We start from the raw sequence: 25328 nt of genomic DNA, 5'->3' as shown, positions 1-25328 counted from the left end.
TCCCGCAGCATCTGCCCTGCTTCCCCCGGTCCCCACCCCACACGGTGCACCACTACACTTGAGCCCAATATCCCCTGGGACACTGCTCCCAGAGCCTGGCATCCCCCCCTCTCCTCTGAAGATCAGGATCTCCTGGACATATCTTTTTTTTTTTTAAAATATGGAGATATACTGATCTCACAGAACTGGAAGGGACCCTGAAAGGTCATCGAGTCCAGTCCCCTGCCGTCACAGCAGGACCAAATACTGTCCCTGACAGATTTTTGCCCCAGATCCCTAAGTGGCCGCCTCAAGGACTGAATTCACAACCCTGGGTTTAGCAGGCCAATGCTCAAACCACTGAGTTATCCCTCCTCTCCTGTACACATCCAATCCCATCCAGTCCTGGATTGGGGACTGGATGAGTACAAGAGATCCTCTGCAGACCAGGATCTCCTGTATACATCCAGTCCCCAATCTGGGATCTTCCCATCCCATGGGGACACACCAGAGCCCCCCACTTGCCTGGGCCTCCTCCCTTCCCAGGACACCTTCCTGTTGCGGTTTAAACTGCCTGAAAGAAGCCAAGCATGCCTGCACCGCTCCCCATGTACATCCTCTCTCCAGAGCCCAGGGCATGACATCCTTCTTCCGCCACCCTCTGGTGAAACAGACACCTTCCCCCAAGACTGTGGAGGTGAGGATCCCTCTTGGCTGGGGCTGGCGTGTGGCTCTCACACTGCTGGGAAGGTGACTCCTGGGACTGTTACCCTGCTCTGCACAAACCAGTACTCCGAGTAACAGGATGAAATTAAACACAGGAAAACAAAGCTAACGGGAAATCCTCCTGGTAGAGCGATGTCTATCTCAGGCTGTGGAACGGTCTCCCAAGGGAAGGGCTGGAACCCCCAAGGGTTGGGATTTTTAAAAGGAGACTGGACAAAACATCCGTGCATTGGCAGGGAGACAGACCAAGACAGGATGATCACAGAGGGCTTTTTCTTCTCTAACTTCTATAATTCCATCCCACTATTCTGGGAGTACAAATTCTGGTACTAAAGACCTGGTGCCTGGATCCCATTGCACTGGGACTGTGAAATAGTACCCTGACATGCAACTCCTACCGGGCCAACAGTGTAGATCGTGCTGTTAGTACAGTTGTTTGCAGGTGCCCTTGTATTTAGCTGAACTGTTATACTCAGGGATTGAGTGCATCCCTACTATATTGTGAGCATTCATTCTGACACTGCTATCCTGCTGTGTGGATCCCAGTGTGCTTGTACTGTGAATTTTTGGCACTCACATCTTGTTATATTTATCTCTCTGTGCTGGTAGTGTTGATGCCCTGATGTAATGATGATATTATGCTAGAAATATGAATTCTGAAAATAGTGCCCTGGTGTGATAGTCACTCTGGGCTGTTAATGTGAATCCTCCATTTCTGTATGCATTGTTGTAGCCCTATTGGGCCCAGGATATTAGAGACACAAGGTGGGTGAGGTAGTATCTTTTATTCGAGCAACTTCTGTCGGTGAGAGAGACAAGCTTCTGAGCTTATGCAGAGCTCTTCTTAAAATCTGTAAGCTTGAAAGCTTGTCTCTCTCACCAGCAGAAGCTGGTCCAATAAAAGACAGTACATCACCCACCTTGTCTCTCTAATGTGAATCTTGTCATTATGGCCCTGTGGATTGCATCTTAATATACTGAGACCATTAATCTTGGCCACTAAAGGAGGAGTGTAAAATCTTAAGGCTAATAGCTTGCTGTTTCGATCTTGCTCCACTCTGAGCCTGGGAGTTTTAATTTTGGCTTGTGTCTCCTGATGCCAATCCATGAAGGCAGTGGAGTTCGGAAATAAGGTGAACACAGGGCCGGCCTTACGGGTGGGAGCCATGGTCAGGGAGGCGCTGTGGTCAAGAGGCAAGGAGCAGGATGGGCCTGGGATGTGAGGCCATGGAAGGGAGCTTAGGGCAATTGTGGGGGGAGGTAAGGGAGGCAGCAGGGCCCAGGGGCAATGGGGGGGGATTCCTCCACCACTTTGGCCTTCCCCCCCAACTTTTACAAAGGTTCTGGTGCCCTTGGGCTCCCCTCAGCAACCTGGGCTCCCTGGGCAGCGCTGCAGCTCTTACCACAGCTCAGCTCTGGCTTCTCTCCTGGCCGGGGGTAGGGCCTCAGGGGAGAGGAGGCCCAGGGGGCACGGCCCCATGGCAAGGGGCACGTGGGGGGCCCAAAAATTCTTTGTGCCCAGAGCCCTAATAAATCTTAATCTGCCTCTGTTCGCTACAAGCTTATTATAATGAGGAGGAGTGGGGAAACAGTGCTTAGTTTAGCCACTGATTTATGAATATTAACAACAACAAAACAAGATCACTTTTAGTACTTGTATAGCACTTCTAATCCACAAATCTCAGAGCCTTTCACAAGGGTAGCTAAGCAGGCTCCTCCTTTCAGAGATAGGTAACCTGAGGTCCAAAGAAATTAGGTCACTTATCCAAGGTCATATGGAGAGTCACTGGCAGGGTGGGGAATAATGAAACCCAGCTCTCCTCATCCCCAGTCCAGTAATGCCTTATCCCATGGAATGTAACATATTACCTTTTTATCTTTGGAGGGAGTGGGTGTGAAGAAGGGAGAGAGCCAAAATATTTGGCTGCAAGAAGCCTGAAACTCAACTAGTTTGACTTTTGGTCTCCATAGTGCCACTATAGATACGTATAAATGTGTTGACAGTTATTCATTAACACTACACCCATATTTTCTGTCTGTAATGCCCAATTGGCGTTACTAGTTTCCTTTTAAAGATGCCCTTATAAACAAATCTTCGATAAATCCCATTCATAAGCAGCAGTTTCATTTAATCAGTAAACACAAATTCTGGTCTGTTGTAACGCCTATTAGACATTTGTTGAGCTAACTCCAACCCCTCTTTAGGCCACATACTGTCAAAAACAAAATACTTTTAACAATTAATTAATTGATTCTCATTCTTTATGAATGGCACCATGGGTGAAATCCTGACTTCACTGAAATCAATGTGAGTTTTACTAGGATTTCATCCCACGTCTCTATCTACTTGAGGGGCTTCAGACTCCCAAGAATGTGATATGTAAATAACTGATGCAACCGATGTCACCATTCATACAAATAGATGCAATAGCTCTTTGTTTACACATAAGTAAATGTATAAAGCTAGATCACTCTCAGATTTAAGATTACATACACTACAGATAGCTTAATTCCTTCCAATAAGTATGATGCAGATGAGATGGGAGAAGATTATTGGTATGGCCAATCTACCAATGGAATGGATTTTAACTTTTAAGATGTCTACCTCCATTGTTTGTGAAATTTCTGAAGCCTTTGACACAAATATATCCTATAATTTAGTGGTCTCATCTTGTAATCTTTTTATTGTGCAGTATAGTGAGGGTTTACAGGATAAAACTTTAGATATGAAGGGAAGATTGGACTGTGGTGCCAGTACAGGGCAGAATTAAGGTTGCTTGGGTGTTTCCAGGTATGTTTATCATACCATGTCTTCTATTTAGACAGTCCGGTTTGTTCAATACCCATTGTGTTTTTCAACCCCTTCCTGAACCATATTATGTTTCGGCCACTGGTCTTTCTTTCCCTTTAGTGAAGGTTCTCAGTTCATATAGGTCTTTGGGGCTTTGGAGAGGTAAGAATTTAAGAGGATCTAGCGTGGCACTGGCCGGCCCCTGTAGAGCTGCATTCCATCTCCAGGGCTATGCCCATGCAAAAAATCCCTTCTGCCTCCTACGGTTTCTTTGTAATTCTTACTCCAAGAATTGGGACTTTTCCCACCCCCTTCTAGAGGGATGTGATCTTCAGGAGCTTTTCCTTAGCTGCTTGGTAGATTTTACCCGCCCGCCCCAGAGATTGCTTCCTCCTCCCCTTTCTCAAGTGGGTTATTAGCATTTTCACTTTCACTCAAGTCTTTAATAAGATTCTCATCCTGTCTTAAAGAGATAGAGTTAGTTTTCACAAGTACATCAGGAACAGCATTTTGCAAAAGTGGGACCTGGATTGGGGTACCCTCTGCCATTCCTCTCTCTGATCCCAAGAGGTTAATTGTACGACTGCTCCCCTTTGGGAGGTCAGTTACACAGTTTCCTCTTAAAATCTGAGCCACAGGTTGAGTGCCTGGAAGCACAGATGCCCACCCAGCAAATCTGTCCTGGGCAAACCCTTCCCTGTAATCAGTGAGGAGACTCCTGTACTTCCCCAAATTCCTCTTCTATTTCCTCCTCTGGGCCCCCTCTAAGACACACACCCTTGTACTCTCTGGAGTGAGATCTATCCCCTGTTCAGGACTCACAGCTAACAGCCAGAACAGTCCTTTCACTGGTAGGCACTACGCCCTCCTCCCTCTTTTGAGTTGGGCTTGCCTCCAGCTACAGAGCCCACAGAACCCTAACCCACCGCAGCAGTCTCTAGGACTCCATCAGCCTCCTCTGGGCTTCCCTCTAGGACACATCTTCCTATGCACTCTAGAGTGAGGTCTCTCCTTGGCTTACCTGCAACCTGCTAGCAGCCAGCAACCTGGACAGTTTTCTCACTGACAGTTTCACAACAGGTTTCAGTAACACATACATAGCCAAACTTCATAACTTAACATACAACGATAGCACAGACAATCCAAGAAGGTATTAATGTCTAGCAGATCGAGATTTTTAGAATGATACCCCACAAGGCATACTACGTACAAAATACATCCTAATTACATGACAGCAGTGAATATTGGGGTGCCAGGGTGTCACACCTATAACCCCCAGTCAGAGGCCTCACCTCCTCCTACACTCTGAACCCCTTGGCACCAGCCCGAAGCCCCCTCCCACACTCTGACCAGACCAGAGCCCCCTCCTGCACCCCAAATCCCTCATCCTGGCCCCACCCCAGAGCCCTCACCCCCTCCTGCACCCCAACCCCCTGCCCTAGCCTGGAGTCCCTCCCCACACCCTGAACCCCTCATCCCTGGCACCATCCCAGAACCCGCACTCCCAGCTGGAACACTCACCCCCTCCCACACTCTGAACCCCTTGACCCCAGCCCAGAGCCCCCTCCTGCATCCCAAATCCCTAATCCCCGGTCCTATTCCAGAGCCTGCACCCATACCCCTGCCCAGTGAAAATGAGCAAATGACCAAAGGTTGGGGAGAGCAAGCGATGGAGGGAAGGGGGATGGCGTGAGCAGGGCTGGGGCTTCAGAGAAGCAGCGGGGCAGGGACCTGGCCTTGGGGAAGGGCTGGGTCAGGGGTCAGGGCAAGGGTGTTCAGTTTTCTGCGATCAGGAAGTTGGCAACCCTATATATAACCCATTCATGAGTCCTGAGATCAATCCCAACTTGTGGATTTCTTAGCCCTCTCTCTCCTTTCATGAGCTCTTACATGATTTCTCTGTCATTTCTCTATGTCAAACTGACAAGGACCTATCTATCCTCAAGAGATTGAGGATATTATAACTAGATAAGTTCAGGGAGGATAGGTCCATCAATGGCTATTAGCCAGGATGGGCAGGGGCTGTGTCCCTAGCCTCTGTTTGCCAGAAGCTGGGAAAGGGCGAGAGGGGATGAATCACTTGATGGTTACCTGTTCTGTTCATTCCCTCTGGGGCACCTGGCATTGGCCACTGCCGGAAGACAGGATACTGGGCTAGATGGCCCTTTGGTCTGACCCAGTATGGCCATTCTTGTGTTCTTATAGTCAAGCAAGGAAAGGGAAAATGAAGAGAGGATTTTTTCATGCATGTTTAATAATTTTCACTTAAGACTTGGCAAAGATTGAGCTGTCCCTGGTAGAAAGAATATTCAATACGTTTTTGCCGAGTTCCCCTGTAAGTAGCAGCAAAAAAGGATCAGACGGCCTCCACTAATAAGTACGTTTTTAATAAAAATGTGCCCTCTACCTTGTTTTAAAAACACTTCTGAGTGTGAAGCCTGAAGAGTTTTCTGTATGTTAAAGGATGAATGGAGATACAAAAAGTTGAAAAAATCCTGATGTATTTGATATAACTAATGCTATTACTAAAACTAAAGTCAATGGAGCTATGACAATTTACATCATTTGAGAATCTGCCCCAGCAATGTTTATTTTGTTCTATGTAACCTCAAGACTATCAAATAGCAGGATGAGTTGATTCCTCTGAATTCCGCAAACAAGAGGGATGTGGTTAGCTTTACAAGAACGGTACTTTAACTCACACAAAATGTACAGAGAAAGCAACTCATCCTTCTCCCACATTAGCCAATGGGAATCTTATCATCATCATCAACGGTGGGATCAGAGTCAGCCCTGAAGAAGGACCTCAGAGGAATAAATTCACTTACAAAAGCTCACTCATAGTGGAATATTTGCAAATGGCTCTAGATTTTGTTACTTTCATTCTGTTTTTTAAGTTCTGCAGGGTGACTAATTGCAGAAACACCGAGACATACCAGCTTGTAGCCAGATTTGTTCAAGAGTTGTCCATAGTTGCATAGGTCCTTGCCTCAGGGCAGTATTCTGCATAGTTACTTCAGACATGGCCTGTTCCAGTCGTGAAGCAGCAAGAGAAGAGGCACGCTGTGAGCCTAAAAACAAAACAACAGTGAATTTATAATCCATCATTTTTCCATGGCTAATTAAAGACTGTGGTCTGACTCTTCTCTCCACTGTGCCAGTTTTATGCTAGTGTAACTCCAATGACTTCAAACTGTTGTAACAGAAAGGAGAATCAGACCCTGCATCTTTGTACTTTGTAACAGATTAATTTTCAGACCCCTGGATTACTCAGGGGCTGCAGCTAAAAACAAACAAACAAACAAAGGGCTTGTCTACACTGGCACTTTACAGCACTGCAACTTTCTCGCTCAGGGGTGTGAAAAAACACCCCCCTGAGAGCAGCAAGTTTCAGCGCTGTATAGACAGTGCACCAGTGCTGGGAGACGCGCTCCTCGTGGAGGTGGGTTTTTTAGAGCACTGGGAGAGCTCTCTCCTAGCGCTCTGCTGCGACTACACAAGCCATGTTAAAGCACTGTCAGGTAAAGTGCTTTAGCTTTGCCAGTGTAGACTAGCCATAAGACACAGCCAGTAATTTTACAAAAGTCTGCTTAGCAACCTCAAGGACGCAACCGTATTTTGATCATCTGGAAAGGACAATTCCCAAATCAAAGCTATGGTAAAATACTCGCTAATAATCAGATTTATTTACAAACACACTGTCAAACTACAGATTATGGACTATTAATAAGAAATCTCAGTAAAATATTACAAATTTGGTTAGAACAATTCACCCAGCATGTACATTTCAAGTAACATCAATATCATTCCACTGGTTTAGACGCCTGCTTGATTTTTCTTTTAAACCTGGGTAGTGGAAAAAGCTCAGAATTTTGACTATATTAACCTTTAATATGTCCTATCCTATTATGTAAGCATAATACCTTCAGAATTGCCATCTCTGCAAACAGAATACTGTATCAAACACTGTTCCTTAAAGAAGTGCATGGACAGAGTGCCCATAGGTTTCCAGAGCAGGGCATGAGCAGGATCATGTGCCCATGCGTATTAGGGAGTACCAGGATGCCTATCACCTAAGAAAACGTTATAAAATGGGAGGAAAAATAAACCTGATCCAAAATCAGAGTTTGGTTTTAAGCTTCTAAAATAATGTCAAGAAAGTAGGTAAATGTGACTAAGGCTCAGAATACCTCCCTAAAGAGCTGCTGTGACAGAAGCTGTTGCACAGACAACATTATTCCTTAATGCATTGCTAAGTATTGACCTTGCAGACCAAATGATCTTAGGGTTATACCCTGTCTTGGCTTTCTGGAGCCACATGATAGGAGCAGTGCAGGCTTTGTTACCTAGCGACATTCCGCCAGGATGGTCCAGGGCAATGGAGGGGACAGATGGGTACAAAACCTGTGGTGAGGCATACACTGCTGTCTTTTTAAAAAGAACTGCTTGCGTTCCCAGCAGAAGTACGCTGCACACAGATTGCCAAGCCACACTCCCTTGCCAGCAGATCACGATCCACTGGGGCTGTGGAGTGCCAGCAGGCACAGCAGCCTGATCCCCCGTCTAGTGCTCTCATGAGCAGAGTTGGAATCCTGCCCTACTCAGTGGATGTTGCTCAGTGGAAGGAGAGTAAGATGCTCCCTATGACCATTTGCCTTCTAAGACACCTGTGCTGCACAGGGCAGGATTTGGCCCATAGCTTTTATATAACTCAGAGCCCGTGAGACATAAATATCTGAGGATAATCCAAACACAAAACTGGAAGTTAGCACTGCTATGGGACGTATTTGTTCCATTATCTCACTGCTGAGTGTCATTCATTTTAAGCAGCAAAACTTCAAAACAGTCCTGTAATGCTTTTGGAGCATGCACGCCCTACAACTCACTTTAAAAATGTAAATGTTCTCTTCCTAAATGCATTCTTTAAGTTCCTACGTATTTTCAAAGACATTCCTGGCCTACTGTTCCAGAGAGATGACGATGTGGTAATATAATAATTATGGCTTCAAATTATTTGGGGGGGGGGTTTGATTCTGCAATCAATCTATGCTGATTCTTAAATTAGTGACCATCATCACATTATCTGAATGCTTTAAAAACAGTATGCAATTATATATTTCTCTCCCAAGACTGTCCCCTCTCAGAGTGTCTTTTTCGAAGCATGTTACTTAAAAAGCCCATTCCATGAATTATGGACCTGTTCTGATTACACTGACAGGGCAGACATGAGTCTGTTTCATTCACATCCCCAGAGCCTAGGGAAACCCTGATCTCCTTCTGAGACAGATCTGGGAGACCATACCACTTCAGTACAATTTTGGTATTCTGTCGAGGTTCAGGCTGTGCCATACAGGTGAACGCCCACTTATAAGCTAGTAAAGTATCCATCTATTTCAAAGCAGACTTTCTAGGAACATCGTCTCTCAGTTGTACTTCAAAAATATAGTTCTCTCTCTATCCCTACAATGTATTCGTTGGATAGTTTCAAATAAAAGTAAAGTATGTGATTTGAGTTTGATCCTGCCAGCCGCTGAGTTCCTCAACTTGCAAGGTAGTCAAAGGGACTTAAGGTTGCTCAGCATTTTGTAGCACAAGGCTGTTAGTGTCTAATAAGCTGAGTCGCTTTCACATTTTCTTAATTTATAGTTGTTCCCTCTTCCGTGCACACTTAACAACATAAGTGGATCACGGTAGATGCAATGATAATACAAATAATAAACAACATTAATAAAGTAGAGATCACAAAATCATTTCCTATGCAAGAGTAGGATATAGTCTCCTGCCAGAGGAAATACCCACATGGTAAGCTCATGTATCCTTGATCTTAGACAGAAGGCAAGAGAAGTGCAAAACTGTCTCTTTCAATAGAAGCGTAAATCTTACATAAAATAAAGCAACAAAAAAAGCACCGAAATCCCACACCTCATAATTTTATTTTCATGCCCCAAAACATGCAGATGTTGGAGTAATACATTATTACATCAATTAGTTATTTACTGCAGTCTCTTTTTTTTAACAGCTTCACTAGACAGACCATAAAGTACATCTTGCAGTAAATTCTCCTCACATTTGGAGAAGGAATCATAAAAATAAGAAAACTGTTTTTACTCATTGCATAAGTCATATAAATACATCTAAAGAAGTTATAAAGCATTTTTCTAAGATCATTGTGGGACCAAGAACCAAGTTTAATATTTGTCTGTGAAAAATCAGTCAGTGGAGGACAATCAAAATGGTATCGCGAGTCAGAAAAAGAATGAAACAGCAAGGCAGCTGACTGGTCTCCGTGAATTTAGTTAGGAGCTTTTCTCCAGTCAGGAGAAGCTGAAGAAAACAAGGAGGAGCTAATGTTCCTGGCAGCAAAACTAAAGCCATATCTACATTAGAGAGCTCGCAGCAGCACAGCTGTACCAATGCAGCTGCCAGTGTAGCTGCTCTGTGTTGATGGGAGAGAAGTCTCCTGTCGACATAATTAAACCATCCCCAATGAGCGGCTGTAGCATCTCCTGCCGACATAGCGCTGTCCACACAGGGGCTTCTACTAGTGTAACTTACAACGCTCTGGGCTGTGTTTTTTCACACCCCGGAGTGACATAAATTATACTGACAAAAGTGCTAGTGTAGACAGTGTAGATACAGTGGTATAACTGAAAGAGAGGGCAGTGTCAAATAATCTGAATAATCCTCCCTGCAGTGAAGATTCCAGAAAGTGTGAAATGACTGAACATTACCATTCCACTGTAATATATTCCCAGGGGATTTCTGGAAGGAAACTAGAGCCTGCTCCAGAATGATCCAAAATCAAGGCAATCAGCACCAGTTACAGCTGAGGCTGCAGGGCCTTCCACTATGACTAAAGGGACTCAACCTAGGGCACTGAGCCCAGCAGCCTCTCTTCCCCTTCTTCACATGGGGAACAAAAAGAGATCTCTGGAACTCTTTCCCCAAATCTGCCAGGGTGCATGGAATAAATCAGGTCTTTGCAGCATCACCCACCCTCCACATTGGGAGCAACAACAACCTCCACACCCTATGGACTCTGAAACTTGGCCATTGGAGAGGAAGGAGAAAGGGCTCCCTGCCTATAGATGTACTGTACACAGTACAAGTCTTGTGAGTGTGAGAGAAAGTGCTGAAATCATCTCTGGAGATTGGCATGGCTCAAGGGTATGTCAGTAATGCCCCTTTCCCCTGATAATGTGGCAGTCACAAAAGTGATTTCTGGAAGGAAAAAAGAGCATGATTTAGAAAGATCCCAAATCAGAGCTCCTTCAACAAGGTAGTCAGCATCAGTTACAGTGGAGGGTGCAGGGGTTAAGTCAACTTAGTTTTCTCAGGTTAGACACCAAAAATTGAGGCATACAAAATTTAAAAAATTCAGTTTAAGTGACTTGCCCAAAGTCATGTACTGAGGCAATAGCTGAGATGGGAATAGAACCCAAGTCTCATGAGTCCCTGCCCCTATCCATTGGGCTAGAATGCCTCATTGCAAAAGGTCTGTTCTTGAAAACACTACATCCTTAACTCCCTTGTAAGTCAACTGAAGTAGCACACTCTTACATTAGTGCCGAATTTGACTTGTTATCTTCAATAAGTCAAATTCATACTGCATGACCCTGCCTCATGCAGACAACGGAAAAGTGGATTTAAACCAAGTATGGAGACTCATCATAGCAGAAGGTAATATAAGGAAATGGAATAAACAGATTAAAAATTACATGAATAGATGAGCACAGAATTGATAAGATTACAGTGTTATAAATATATACACTAAGAGCTCAATGCTGCAAACGCACATAGGAGCGGCCGCAATGAATTCCATGAGTAAAGTTCACACGCATAAATGCTTGTAAGGTCATATCCTAAGCTTCTCATGCATTTTATCCATCTGAAGAGGATATATCTTAATCCTACACAATTTACTAAGAGATGTGGAGGGGAGGGATAGCTCAGTGGTTTGAGCATTGGCCTGCTAAACCCAGGGTTGTGAGTTCAATCCTTGAGGAGGCCACTTAGGGATCTGGGGCAAAAATTGGTCCTGCTAATGAAGGCAGGGGGCTGGACTCAATGACCTTTCAAGGTCCCTTCCAGTTCTAGGAGATTGGTATATCTCCAATTATTACCTTTATTTTTTTTTTTTTACGCAGGAGGGTATGGATAGGATACAGAGGGACCTAGACAAATTAGAGGATTGGGCCAAAAGAAATATGATGAGGTTCAACAAGGACAAGTGCAGGGTCCTGCACTTAGGACGGAAGAATCCCATGCACTGCTACAGACTAGGGACCGAATGGCTGGGCAGCAGTTCTGCAGAAAAGGACCTAGGGGTTACGGTGGACGAAAAGCTGAATATGAGTCAACAGTGTGCCCTTGTTGCCAAGAAGGCTAATGGCATTTTGGGTTGTATAAGTAGGGGCATTTCCAGCAGATCGAGGGATGTGATCATTCCCCTCTATTCAGCACTGGTGAGGCCTCAACTGGAGTATTGTGTCCAGTTTTGGGCCCCACACTACAAGAAGGATGTGGATAAATTGGAGAGAGTCCAGCGGAGGGCAACAAAAATGATTAGGGGGCTGGAACACATGACTTATGAGGAGAGGCTGAGGGAACTGGGATTGTTTAGCCTGCAGAAGAGAAGAATGAGGGGGGATTTGATAGCTGCTTTCAACTACCTGAAAGGGGGTTCCAAAGAGGATGGATCTAGACTGTTGTCAGTGGTAGAAGATGACAGAACAAGGAGTAATGGTCTCAAGTTGCAGAGGGGGAGGTTTAGGTTGGACATTAGGAAAAACTTTTTCACTAGTAGGGTGGTGAAGAACTGGAATGGGTTACCTAGGGAGGTGGTGGAATCTCCTTCCTTAGAGGTTTTTAAGGCCAGGCTTGACAAAGCCCTGGCTGGGATGATTTAGTTGGGTTTGGTCCTGCTTTGAGCAGGGGGTTGGACTAGATGACCTCCTGAGGTCCCTTCCAACCCTGAGATTCTATGATTCTATGATTCTATGAACACTGAAAGATTTGGCACAAAATAAGTGGCCGTTTTCTGCATGTGATATCCTTCTCTCCAAGGGTAAGTCTACACTGCAGCTGAGAGTGTAATTTCCATTGCAGAGAGACATACCCACGCTAGTTCAATTAGAACTACTGCACTAAAAATAGAAGCATAGCCATGGCTATCCAGACGGCATCACAGGTTAGCCACCCTGAGTATCATCTACCCTACTTAAGTGAATCGGAGTTGGGACCACTGAGCATGCACCAGCATCAGGCCTTGTAGTGAACACAAATTAACTGTTTCCTGGCCACTGTTTTTCTTTTTTTGTAATCAAGAGAGTGCTGTTGAGATAAACCCAATGATTTACTTATAAGGGCAAGGATGGGAGAAGCCAGGGAAGTTCTCACCTTTAAACTATCTGTTCTAAATGTTAACTACTTCCTCAGCACCAGGGAATACAGCCATTTCTCCTCCTCTATGAATTTTTCAAAAGTTTGCATCAGGTCAATGGCACGGTCACTCTTTACAGAGCACGGTGTATGTGTCAATGAGTTCTGATGGCTGCTGAGTCTGATGCACGAGTGACAGTCCCATCCACAGGTAGGGCACACCCAGGCACTAGCAACGCTCTGAATCCAAGCAGCAGATTCTTTCCTCTTCTGATGCCGGTCATCACAAAGCTTGATCCAGTCTGACTTGCAACACCTCGCTCCATCTACAAGCTGGCTCCACCAACCAGAGCAGCATTCTGCACTCCTTTCCCAATCATCCACAGAGATGCCAAAGGATACAAAGTCATCCTTACAAGCATCCTGAAATCTGCACAGCGGTCTGCCTCTCTTTCTAGACCCTTTGCGAGCTTCAGAGTATAGCACACTCTTAGGGATCCCGGCATTTGCTTGACATGTCCGAGCCATCTGAGTCTTTTCTTACTAATCAACATTTCCATGAATGACATACGAGCACGATTTAACACTTCCACATTTGTCACCTTGTCTTGCCATCTTATTCAAAGAATTTTTTTGCAAGCATCTGATACGAAAGCTGTTTAGTATTTTGGTATGTTTGGTGTAAGTCATCTATTTTCTGAGCCATACAGAAGAGTGGATAACACATGTTTCATAAACAGAGATTTTCCTTTTAGTTGACAATTTGTTATTATTCCAGGCTCTGTTTTGCAAAAGACCAAAGTTCCTGGCTGCTTTGCTGATTCTACTAGTGAGCTAAGCATCAAGATCTACATTGCCGGAACAGTACAGCCAAGGTAGCAAAACTGGTCAACAACATCTAGATGAATACCATCTAAGGTGACATCCAGAACTGGTTCTGAAGAGTCTTGGTTCCTGAGAACAGTCTTCTTCACGCTTATTGCTAGCCAATTTTTTTTCATGAATCAGAGAACTGGGTAATAAGATGTTGTAGGGCATCAACACTGTGAGCCACAAGGGCTGCATCATCTGTAAACAACAGGTCCCTTATGGTGATCTCCTTCACCATCGTTTTAGCTCTGATCCTTGACATGTTAAACAAACCTACGTCATCTCTGGTGCTAAGACAGACACCTCTCGAACACCACAGAACACATACCAAAGCAGGAATGAGAAGTAAATATTAAATAATGTAGGAGCCAGTATCCAACCCTGCTTCACTCCACTGTTGATGTTAAATGAGTCAGACTCCTGGTTTTCATACATTACAGTTGCCTTCATGCCATCGTGTAAGGATTTCACAAGGCTTAGCAATATAGGTGTACAACCAAGCTTCTTCAGAACTATGTAAAGCCCTGACCGACTAACTGTGTCATAGGCTTTTGTTAAATCTATAAAAGCCATGTACAGTGGAATATGCTTCTCTCTGCGTAAGTTTGCATAATCATGTGCTAAAAACATTACAACATGCAGTTTGCATTGGGTAGTGGATTCAAGACCTTCACATAACTTCCCCCTCAGTGGGCTCAATATCTGGTGTCTGAAGGAGTAGTTGTAAAGTTTGTTAGAATCACCAGTTCTCATATGCTCTCATATGGCCACCCACACAAATTGACACAACTCTCCCAGCACAATCCTCCTAGACACAAATTAACACAACCACCCACACAACACCGCAACCAGCATTCACAATAACTCCAAATATACATAGCCCCTCATGGCAGCACATGCCCACCATTTGCCAACAAATCTCCCAGCACAGCCCCCCGCCTCAGACAATAACCCCAAACATCACTCTAGAGCCTATATTGTCTGTTAAGTTTGTGATGGAAACAGCTACAAGCATGGCTGAGAGCTCTTTTTGTCCAGAATATCACCAGGTTGAATCATCAATGGGATATGTTGCCTGTTACCGTCCAGTTTTTAAGTTCTCAGCCATTTTTTTTAAAACACATAACTTTATAAATTATACCCATATGACAGCATGGACTTTCACCTACTAGTACTAACAGGAAGCTCATATCTAGCACTTTTCATTTACAGATATCAATGTACTTTACCAAAAGAGGTAAGTATCATTATGTCCCTTTTATAGATGGGGAAACTGAAGCAGAGATAAGTGAAATGACTTGCCCTGGTCACACACCAGGGCAGTTACAGAATCAGGAATAGAATTCAAAATGCCTGACTCCCAGAGCAGGTGCCCACAACACTAGAAAACACCACCTTCTCTCTCTTATGAAAATATGCATTTGCTTTTGGAAAGCAGAAGGTTTTTTTAAAATTATTTTGCTCACCAGAGTCAGTATCATGTGCATCAGGGAGAGAAAGATGCATCCCATTGTGCTTTTTGATCATCGGCACTTCAGTCACACTGCTTTCTTTCTCAGAGCCACTGTAAGGAAACAAGATGGTGTTAGGTGGCCACTGACAGAATTAGGTCTCCAAAACATGCAGTAATCCAATCGAATGGCCATTAGATTTGATAGCTGTACCCTTCAGTACAGGGCAGTGGCTGTTGAAATGTACTGGGGAAAGAGTTCTGCTGATTTTTCTCCAAGATCTGAAAATTGTTCATGCTGAAACATCATTTTAGACTAAAGAAAGTGGAGTGGAAAATAGCTCTCAAGGATACTTACAGTAGGAAGCAGTCTTGCTCAGGCAGGGGATGGACAAGATGCTCTAACAGGGCTTTGCCATCTCTAATTTATTTGATTAGCTTTGGGTTCTGTGCAGAAAGCCCCAGCATCCTTGATCTGTGAGGGTCTCTGCAGATTAGTTCACGGGAACATTGTTACTGGCTAGAATCAGGGTCAGAGGATTCTCTGCTGCATAGACCCTCCAGCACACCACAAGGCGGCACAAGTGGCCTGGACCACTGCTTCTCTGCATCGATTCAGAGCTGGTGCTAGCATGAGGATTTGGTTCATAGGGAAGGCAGTTCCACTCCTCTTGCACCAATTGTCTCCTACCACATACCTGCTAACTGATCATTTTAAGAGGATTAGCACCTTTCTCTCACCCTCTGTTCTGCCTGAACAGAGAAGAAGGAGAAAGGCTACTGCTTAAAAAAGTATTACATTATGAAGAGTTCTTGGTCCCCAATTTATGATACATACATTTGCATCCAGCTATGGTCTTATCCAGAGGCATCTGCAACAGCAGCAGTGAAGGGGGGCCTTATCCCAGAGGAAAAAAATGGAATATTTTGCCAGGTAGATCCCCTCCTATATTATGTCAAAGCAGAACTCCATTTATAGTTATTTTTTGTGGGGTTTTTTTGGGGGGGTGAAGGTGGGTAAGAACCAAAACACATTTCATGATTAGAGCACTTCTAACACTACACCTCTACCCCTATATAACGTAACCCGATATAACACGAATTCGGATATAATGCAGTAAAGCAGTGCTCTGGGGGGGCGGGGCTGTGCACTCCGGTGGATCAAAGCAAGTTCGATATAATGTGGTAAAGCAGTGCTCCAGAGGGGCGGGGCTGCGCACTCTGGCGGATCAAAGCAAGTTCCTATAACGCGGTTTCACCTATAACGCAGTAAGATTTTTTGGCTCCCGAGGACAGCGTTATATCGGGGTAGAGGTGTATATTAAAACTATACATTTATCTAAAAACTATTTACAAGACAAATGTTCAAGATACTAGGGAAGTTGCACTTGCAAAGCAAGAGCTACAAGCGTTCCGGCTAACTGTCACAGGCGGTAAGAAGGAACTGAAGTGGCGGTGGGTCGGCAGGGCCCTATATTCAGTGCCATGAAGGCGCGACCCCAGGGGATGCCCGGTCCGATTGAATGGGTACTGCTAGGGGAAAAACCTTCCGGCTACCATGCATGCGGCGCGCACACACCTAATTGGAACTGACATGAGCAATCACTCAAAGAAGAACAGAGGGATGATGATGTCTGCTCTCACCACTCACCAAAGGGCAAAGTATTAAAAAGAAAGGTAGCTGCTTCTTGCCACTCTTTTCAGACACACATCAGAGTACACTGCTCACTATCCAGTTAATACTTATCTCAGGAACATTAATAAAGTTACCATGGAAGCATAATTGATCTGGAGGCCTTATCTTTGAGTTGAATCAATCCTCGGGCATGGACTGCATTCTGAGATTTTGGTTCATCTGATATTTCATGCCTGTGTTCTGGGTTTATTTTTGACTCTCCCATCACTACAGATCAGCTTTATAATAGTGAAATATAACTAAGGACTGTCTTTGCCTGCTACATATTTGTGGCCTGAAGGCCTTTTATTATTAATATTATTATTATTAGTGGTGCTCACAGTAGTAGTATTAAGTAGTTTCTTCTGAGGTTTTGAAATCCTACTTGAGATTCCTCACATGGGCCCTGAACCCCCAAGGGACTCCATGCTAACATTTGGACCTTCTCACACAGAGCTCATTGAAGAACTGGGCCATGGTAACCCACAGGCTCAATTTTACTTTGATATATCATCTGGAATTGCTGTTATTAATTTTAAGTGTTAAAACAACGGAAAGAAAGACCTAATTCTTCTTGCATCTTTGTCTTATCTATATAGGTATCTACAGAGCATCTGCAGTGATCTTTTTTGCTTGTGCTACTGACTGATGCCTAAAAGCAATGTTATGCTTATGGCGCAGTACACGTAGAGGAGTACTACATTAAACACACTACTGATGTGAGGTAGAATATTGTATGTAGGTAGAAGTCACCATTAAGAAGTCAATGTTTGACAGCAGTTACCATGCAGTGATACCTGAGATACTACATTATATCCCTATACATAGAACAGATGATAAAATGTGCAGATGACAAAGATCAGCAGGGTGATAAATAATGACGAGCACAGGGCACCATGCAGAGTGATCTGGATTGCTTGGCCCATTAAAACAGAATGCATTTTAATACAGCCAAATGCAAGATTCTAAATCTAGGAACAAAGAAAACAGTCCATACTTACAGAATGGGGGGCTATATCCTGGAAAGCAGTGATTCTGAAAAGGATCTAGGGGTCATAGCGGACAACCAACTCAGCATGAACTTCCAGTGTGATACTCTCACGAAAAAGGGCTAATACGACCCTTACATGTATTAAACAGTGTAATAGTGAGGAGGAGTAGAGAGGTGATTTTACTTCTGTATAAGGCATTAGTGAACTGACACTGGAATACTGTGTACAGTTCTGTTGTCCACATTTTCAAAAGGATGTTGAAAAATTGGTGAGTGTGCAGAGACAAACCACAAAAATAATTTGAGAACTAGAAAAAATGCCTTACAATGAGAAACAAAGAGAATGCCTTTGAGTGAGAGATTTAAAAAGCTCAATCTGTTTAGTTTATCAAAAAGAAGTTCAAGAGGTGATTTGATCATAGTATATAGGTACCTTCATGGGGAGACAATACTAGGTACTAAAGGGTTCTTTCATTTAGCAGAGAAAGGCATACCCAAGAACCCAGGGCTGGAAGTTAAAGCCAGACAAATCCAAATTAGAAATAAGGCACTTTTTTTTTTTAAAAACAGCGAGTGTAATTAACCATTGGAGCAAACTACCAATGGAAGCAGTGGATTCTTCATCTCTTGACGTCTTCAAATCAAGACTGGATGCCTAGTAATGTGGGAAGGCATTTTCAAAGGATTAATACCCAGATTCCTTAGACACCTTTGAAAATCCTACCCATAATATTTTTAAAGCTCTTAGTCAACCCTGTTGCAGTTGGCCTAACACAAGGGCATACTGGAAACGGTGTGAAATATTTGCGAAAAAAACACCAAGTCCCATTTCAATGGGACCATTTGTGTGAGTAAAGATTATTTACTGAGGCCTGTCCTGTGGAGGCTGAGGCCTGTGGAGAATAATGATCCGAACAGGTCAGAGCTGATTCTTCTACTCACTTTCTAATGACCGCTTTTTTTGGTCTATTTTAATTGCTGGTGAGTTAACTCTGTAGGCAGTTTCTAATAATCCCTCAAGGAAGATACAAGTTTAAGCAGACACATTTATGTATGTATAGTTCTTTTATAAAGTGTATGTAAATACATACACAAACTGCTGAGGCCTGCAGATTCTTAGCAATTTACCCCTCTTCCCCCGCAACATTTCTGAAGGTTACAGTTTTATCCAGTGGTGGGATAATATGTCCTAAGTACCACCAATGACACTGAAAGTGATACAGTGTGCAAGGCTTGTGTGATAAGAGACAATCAACTTAGTAACTTGAATGCTCAAGATTTTTCCTTTTTCTTGGGGAAAAAATGTGGGACCATATCCTCTGCTGGTATCAAACAACATAGCTCCATTGACTTGAATGGGAGCTGATGGGTGCTTGGCATTTTAGAAACAGTCAGGCCATGTAAGTGTGGATTTAGATGCTTAATTTTGAAAAATTTGGCCACAAAGTGATTCTTTAACCTCAAATCCTTATTTTTATGAAGGTTGGAATTATATAAAAAAATAACTCTTAAGGTCTTGGCTTTACTATGTATTTTTTAAAATTTGTATTATTTGTTGCCTTTCTGCAGAGCAGAATATCTTGAAAATTAAATCATATGTTAATTATATCTCCATTTCAAAGCTCAAATTTGTCAGACTGCACATAAAAAACTTACCTGTGCTGTGAAAAGTTATATACCATCTGCCACATACGCAACATGTGTCTACAGGTCACCAGAGCTTCTTCAGGTCCTTTATGCACTCGTTCTAGCTTTACTTTGGTGAAGAGTAAGCTACAAGACACACACAAAAAAAGAAATCACTAGACTTTGCCAGGGTCTCATGCACAGAGTACACAGATCCATCAACACTCCGGCTTGCTCCCAACAGATAGCATTGTCACTTGCTTTGTACATCTGGCTCGGGGGTGGAGTGGGGGAAATAGCCTCACTAGAATATGAGACACTTCTCTTTAGTTCAAGTTTGATATCCCACAGGAAATCAGAGCATTGACAATACTCCCTGACCACAGTCACATTGGTGGGGCAGATCTAACAATGCAGTATTAGAAACAATGCATTTCAAAGCTAACCAGTATTTAAAAACACCGTGAATCTTTTATTTTAGACAGCATAAAAAACCTCATAAGAATTGCCATAATGCAAAGGTTGCCAAGACCAATGATCCTTCTAGTCTGGGATCCTTCCTATGGCATTGGCTTATAACATACATTGCAGAGAAAGGTGAGTAATAAACAAAACCATCCCGTTTACACCTGACCAATTATGTAGTCCTATCCGCAGAAGGGAAACATTTCTTTCTGATCCTAGCTGGTGATCATCTTATGCCCTGAGGCAAGAAGGTTGATAGTTTTGTCCTAGCTAATATAACTGCACATTCTATTCTTATTCCTAGAGAAACTGTATTTTCACAGAGTGCTGATGACATGCAGCAGAATTAGGGCATGGAGAGGTTATATGAAGAAGTCATTATTGACACAACCTATCAGTTGCTGCTAGAATGCCACTTAACTTGCTTTGTTTTTTTAATTGGTGAGATACTAAGTTTCTTATTTACTGATTTAAATTTAGCCCTTTCCTTTATATGTTACTGTAAAATCAAGGAAAAATACTGAATTTCTAATTAATTCAGTACGATTGCGGATTCATCTAAAATAGATGTACATTAAAATACAACAGTAATAAAATAGGTCCCTGGTCCTCCAGTCAGAACTGTGAGGATGGACCCTATGCCCACGTGGAACCTCACTGACTTTACAGAGACAAGTTGTCTCAAAAGCAGACAAAACCCAAACCATGGTAGTTTTATAGATCAAAACCAACACCTTCAACTGCACTTGGAAATTAACCAACATAGACTATGGAGCACAGATCTACAGTAATATGCAGAGTGGGCAGTCACATTCTGCACTAATCAAAGTTTCCATGTGGCCTTCAGATGTAATTCCAAATAGAGTACATTTCAGTCTGGAGATGACATGGATCACTATGGAGAAGTCCACAACTAAAAGAAACTGTAGCAATTTTAAACCCAAACTTACTGAAGCAGTCAGGATCCAACAAGACTCCCATGCTACAAATTTAAGTGAGAAAAGGCAGCCAGGAACAAATATTCCCTGGGATATTTCCTCTGGTTGCTTCACTCACCCACCATTATTTCTGTCTGATCTGAGCTTAACAAATGCTAGTAACAACATATCAAGTGCTGAGACATGCTGAGCCTCCCATTAAAATCAGGTGCTCCCACTAAAACATGGATGCTTATCAACTTTTAGGATTTGGTCCATGGATGATAAGAAAACCACAAATGTTACAAAGTGTGCGCTGAAAAATTAAATTTGGAGATGTCACAAAAATTGGGAGTGATAGTAATGGGAACAGGCTGATGCCTTGGTAAGATGGGTGTATTTGAACATGTTTTAATAGAGCCAGAACAAAGTCATACATCTAGGAGCAAAGGATGTAGGTTACGCTTATAGGATGAAGGCCTGTATTCTGGAACACACTGACAATGAAAAGGACTTAGGGGGTCATGCCAGATAACTAAATGAATGTGAGCTTCCAGTGCAAAGCTGTTGCTATGAGAGCAAACACAATCATCAGATATAAAAGTAGGGGAATATCGAATAGGAGTAGGGAGGTAGTATTACCTCTGTCTACCACCTCAGTGAGACCATTGCTGGAATATACTTAAAAAATACTGAAAAATTAAAAAGAGTTCAGAAAAGAGCTAGGAAAATGATCTGAGGTCTGGAAAACATTCCTTTTAGTAAGAGACTAAAGAACCTCAATCTATTTAGTTTATCCAGAGAAGGTTAAGTAGTAACTTGATCACAGCCTACACGAACCTACACGGGAAAGAGATTTCTTATATTAGATTGTTCTTTATATCTAGCAGAAAAAGGCATAATGAGAGCCAATGGTTGGAAGCCACATCTAGATAAATTCAGATTAGAAATAAAATGCACATTTTTAACAATGAACATTAACCATTAGATCATCATCGAAGGATGTGACGGATTCTCCATCATGGTCTATAAAGCAAGACTGTATCTCTTTCTAGAAGACGTGCTCTAGCTCAGACGTAAGTTTTGGGCCTGATGTAGAGATCAATGGATGAGGTTTTCAGAAATCTATTGAGCAGGAGGAGTCACATGATACACACCAGAAAAGCGAGGACAAAGATCAATAATCAGTGGGGGACTCTACAGTCATGGATGTTACAAACTACCAAATACAATATTAATGAAATAAAGGAACATTGGGATGAAGCAACTGATGCCATACCTATGAAGATGCTATAAAGCGAGGATATGATAACAGTGTTTCCTTTCTCTGTCATATCTATCTAATGTAGTTACACACACAGATAAACGAACTGTATAACATGCTTTAACACAGCAATTAAACACTAAAGAGACAAATACATGCAATTATTTCTCTTCTCATTATTAGAACACTTACTTGTTTACACCCAATGTATGAAAGCTTCCTTGGATGAATATGCAATGTTCTATTTCAGGAAAGATAGTTGTTTTTTTCCCAATTACTAAGTCTCAGCAGGACATTATCTTCAATCATGAGACACAAGCACACAAGGGTAGAAAAAACACTTAACTCTTTAGCAACTGTTTCTGCAGTGGAACATTACCGAATCTTAAAGATACCAATACTAGGTTAACTGCTGCAACAGTTAACCATTGTTAAGAGTTGTTCACATTATGTTATAATATCATTAATGAGGCTGGTGCACAAAGGGGAACAACATAAATGGCACAAAGAAACGGAAGCTATGTTGACAATAGACGCACTAGAGATGCAGTAATACATAACGGTTGCCAGGTGGAAACGAAATCAGTATGTAAGACTAATTATATTTCCTAGCTTCTCAAAGGTTATTACAACAATAAAGAAGAAAACACTCAAATTAAATAGATGACAATGTCACTTTGATCTCTAGCTCTTGATTTTATTCTGAAGATAGAAATACTCTTGCTACAAATGAACCCAATGGGTCTAGTTTCCCATCGGAGTATGCATGCAACACCCATCAACAGAAATAAAAGTTGTGTGCATAAACTGGACTTTATTGTGTTTTGTTAATATTATTTTTATTGCACTCTTGTAGGGTGCTTTCAATATTAATTGAGTAGACTCAGAACAGATTAAACATACTAAAATAGTATTGCAATTATCAGTATTGAAACTGATAATTCCGTTACTCAATGGAAATAAAAACAAAGTGATTTTGGTTAAGGCAAATTGCTAGTATCCATAGGTAGGAAGAGAGAGAAAGATACGCAGATCATTTTTGCTAATGAGAATAATCCCAGGGAAGATAATGATGGAAAATAACTGGTAGCTGTTCTTCTATTTTATATTAGATAGTAAGATCCTTAATGTAGGTTTCTTTTGTTAAATTTTATGTCTGTGCAATGCATAGAATAAAAGGGTCCCAACCTCAAATATGAACCTCTAGTCATTACCACAATACAAATAAATGACAATGTTAATTATTTCAAATTAATTCTTTACATGATTGATTTTGATAGATGGATTAGTTTGTACAGAGCTTTAAAGTTAGATTTCACTTGCACTTGCAGAATATGCCCAAATATACTCTTGAGGGTTTTCTGAACTTACAGATCTAGTTCCTCAGCTTCTCTTATATCCCCTTTGTACTGCTCGAAAATCCTAAAGAAAAAAATAAGTCTCTGTTTGAACTACAGTGCTCCTTCACCAATTGTTACATCTTGCCTTAAAGTGAGATTCTAAATTCTTTGGGTCGATGACTGCCTTTTACTGGTGTTCAATTTCTAAATGGTTTATAAAGGGTCAATAAATGTTATTAGCATGCTACAGACATAAGTGCTACTGTTATAAAGAGCCATAAGCAGTAGGTGATGTTATAGATGAGTATGAATGGTTATAAACAATGGTTATCAACAACCTATTAACCTTTTGGACTCTAATATATAAAAATGGATTACCCATTCATTAAAGCATGTATTAAGTATTTATTAAGCCTTTATAAAATATTTATAAATGGAATCTGAATATTAAATATGGTGCTTTTACTGGGTCTGTACAGCATCTAGCACCATTAGATCTCTTGGTGCTATCATAATATAAATAATAAATACTACTACTTGGGAATCTCAAAAAGCCATTAGAGCCGGGGTTCTCAAACTGGGGGTTGGGACCCCTCAGGGGGGTCGCAAGGTAATTACATGGGGGAGTCGCAAGCTGTCAGCCTCCACCACAAACCCCACTTTGCCGCCATTTATAATGGTGTTCAATATATAAAAAAGTGTTTTTAATTTATAAGGGAGGTCTTAATCAGAGGCTTGCTATGTGAAAGGAGTCACCAGTACAAAAGTTTCAGAATCACTGCATTAGAGAATAATGAGCACCACATAATAATTTAGCTTTATGTACTGTCATTCACCACTCTTTTTTGGCCCCCAGTTCAGCAAACCACTTAAGCAGGTTCTTGAAGTTAAGCAGATGCCTTGGTGTTTTACTGAATCAGGGCCATAATCTGTTAATGTCTTCTTTGTTTAGTGGCCTGGATTCTCTAAATCCTAAACCTAAATATTGCACTATTTTTTGAAACACTGAAGAAAGAATCAGTGATATGATCTCCCAAGATATGTAGAAAATTATCTAAATTAATTAGAGTTAAAATACTGATTTACTGTATCTAGATTTTTTAAAAAAATGATAAAATTACATGTGTTTAAACACTACTAGCTCATTTAGGAATGCACATCACAGAGACAAGAGAAATCTGGTTGCTACATGCTTCTCTGAATGAACTACTGAAGTCTATGCTGACCAAGCCATTGAATTAGTAAAGCAAGGCAGAGTTTTCTAGATTCCCTATGCAGAACACCAAAAAATTTGGCCTGTTTCTGAGTGACTATTACATTGTTTTGTTCATCAGACCCATTAGCAATGTGATAAGTACTTTGTAGAAGTGGATAAAGACAGTGGCTAGATACCTGAGAAGTAATCTGAAGAACACAAAGAAAGAAAATTATAGTTTTCTGAAGAATTAATAAGATGATGAAAGAGTACCTGAAATTCCAGAATATGGAGGAACATAATTTTCCTGAAAAGGGAAACTCACTATAATCTAACAAACGTAGCCTTGCACCACCAATAATCAGTTTATGTTTTGCTACAACAACAAACAACAATATTCATGGTGGAAACTATTCTAGTAAGGAAAAATAACAACTCAAAATGCATGGCTGTTTCTTAAAAACTTTACGACAAAAATCTTCTATGCCCTGAGACAAAGTGTTGAAAATTTGGGGTTAAAAAAAAAGATTTATTGGGAAAAAAAAGAAAAGAAAAAAAAGGAAAAAGGGAGGACATGTCAAGGAGTGGGAGAAGAGGGCATAGAAAAAGAGTGTGGAGAATTGAATGCTGAATTCAAGCTCTCTGTCCTGATATTTAA

General features: G+C 42.0%; 1 protein-coding gene across 1 annotated transcript in view; it reads right to left on the bottom strand.

Annotated features, from left to right (window-relative positions):
* The window catches only part of TTC7A (tetratricopeptide repeat domain 7A), a 267779-nt gene that overhangs the window by 65482 nt on the left and 176969 nt on the right, over window positions 1–25328 (bottom strand). The window contains exons 16-18 of the mRNA XM_045011489.1: window positions 19520–19636; window positions 15214–15311; window positions 6433–6567 (exon numbers count right to left, since the gene is read on the bottom strand). Coding sequence (XP_044867424.1) covers window positions 6433–6567; window positions 15214–15311; window positions 19520–19636 — 350 coding nt within the window. The remainder of the gene's footprint in view (window positions 1–6432; window positions 6568–15213; window positions 15312–19519; window positions 19637–25328) is intronic.

The sequence above is a fragment of the Mauremys mutica genome, chromosome 3 (genome assembly GCF_020497125.1).
Source record: "Mauremys mutica isolate MM-2020 ecotype Southern chromosome 3, ASM2049712v1, whole genome shotgun sequence".
Lineage (NCBI taxonomy): Eukaryota > Metazoa > Chordata > Testudines > Geoemydidae > Mauremys > Mauremys mutica.
This window is presented reverse-complemented; position numbering and strand designations above follow the sequence as displayed.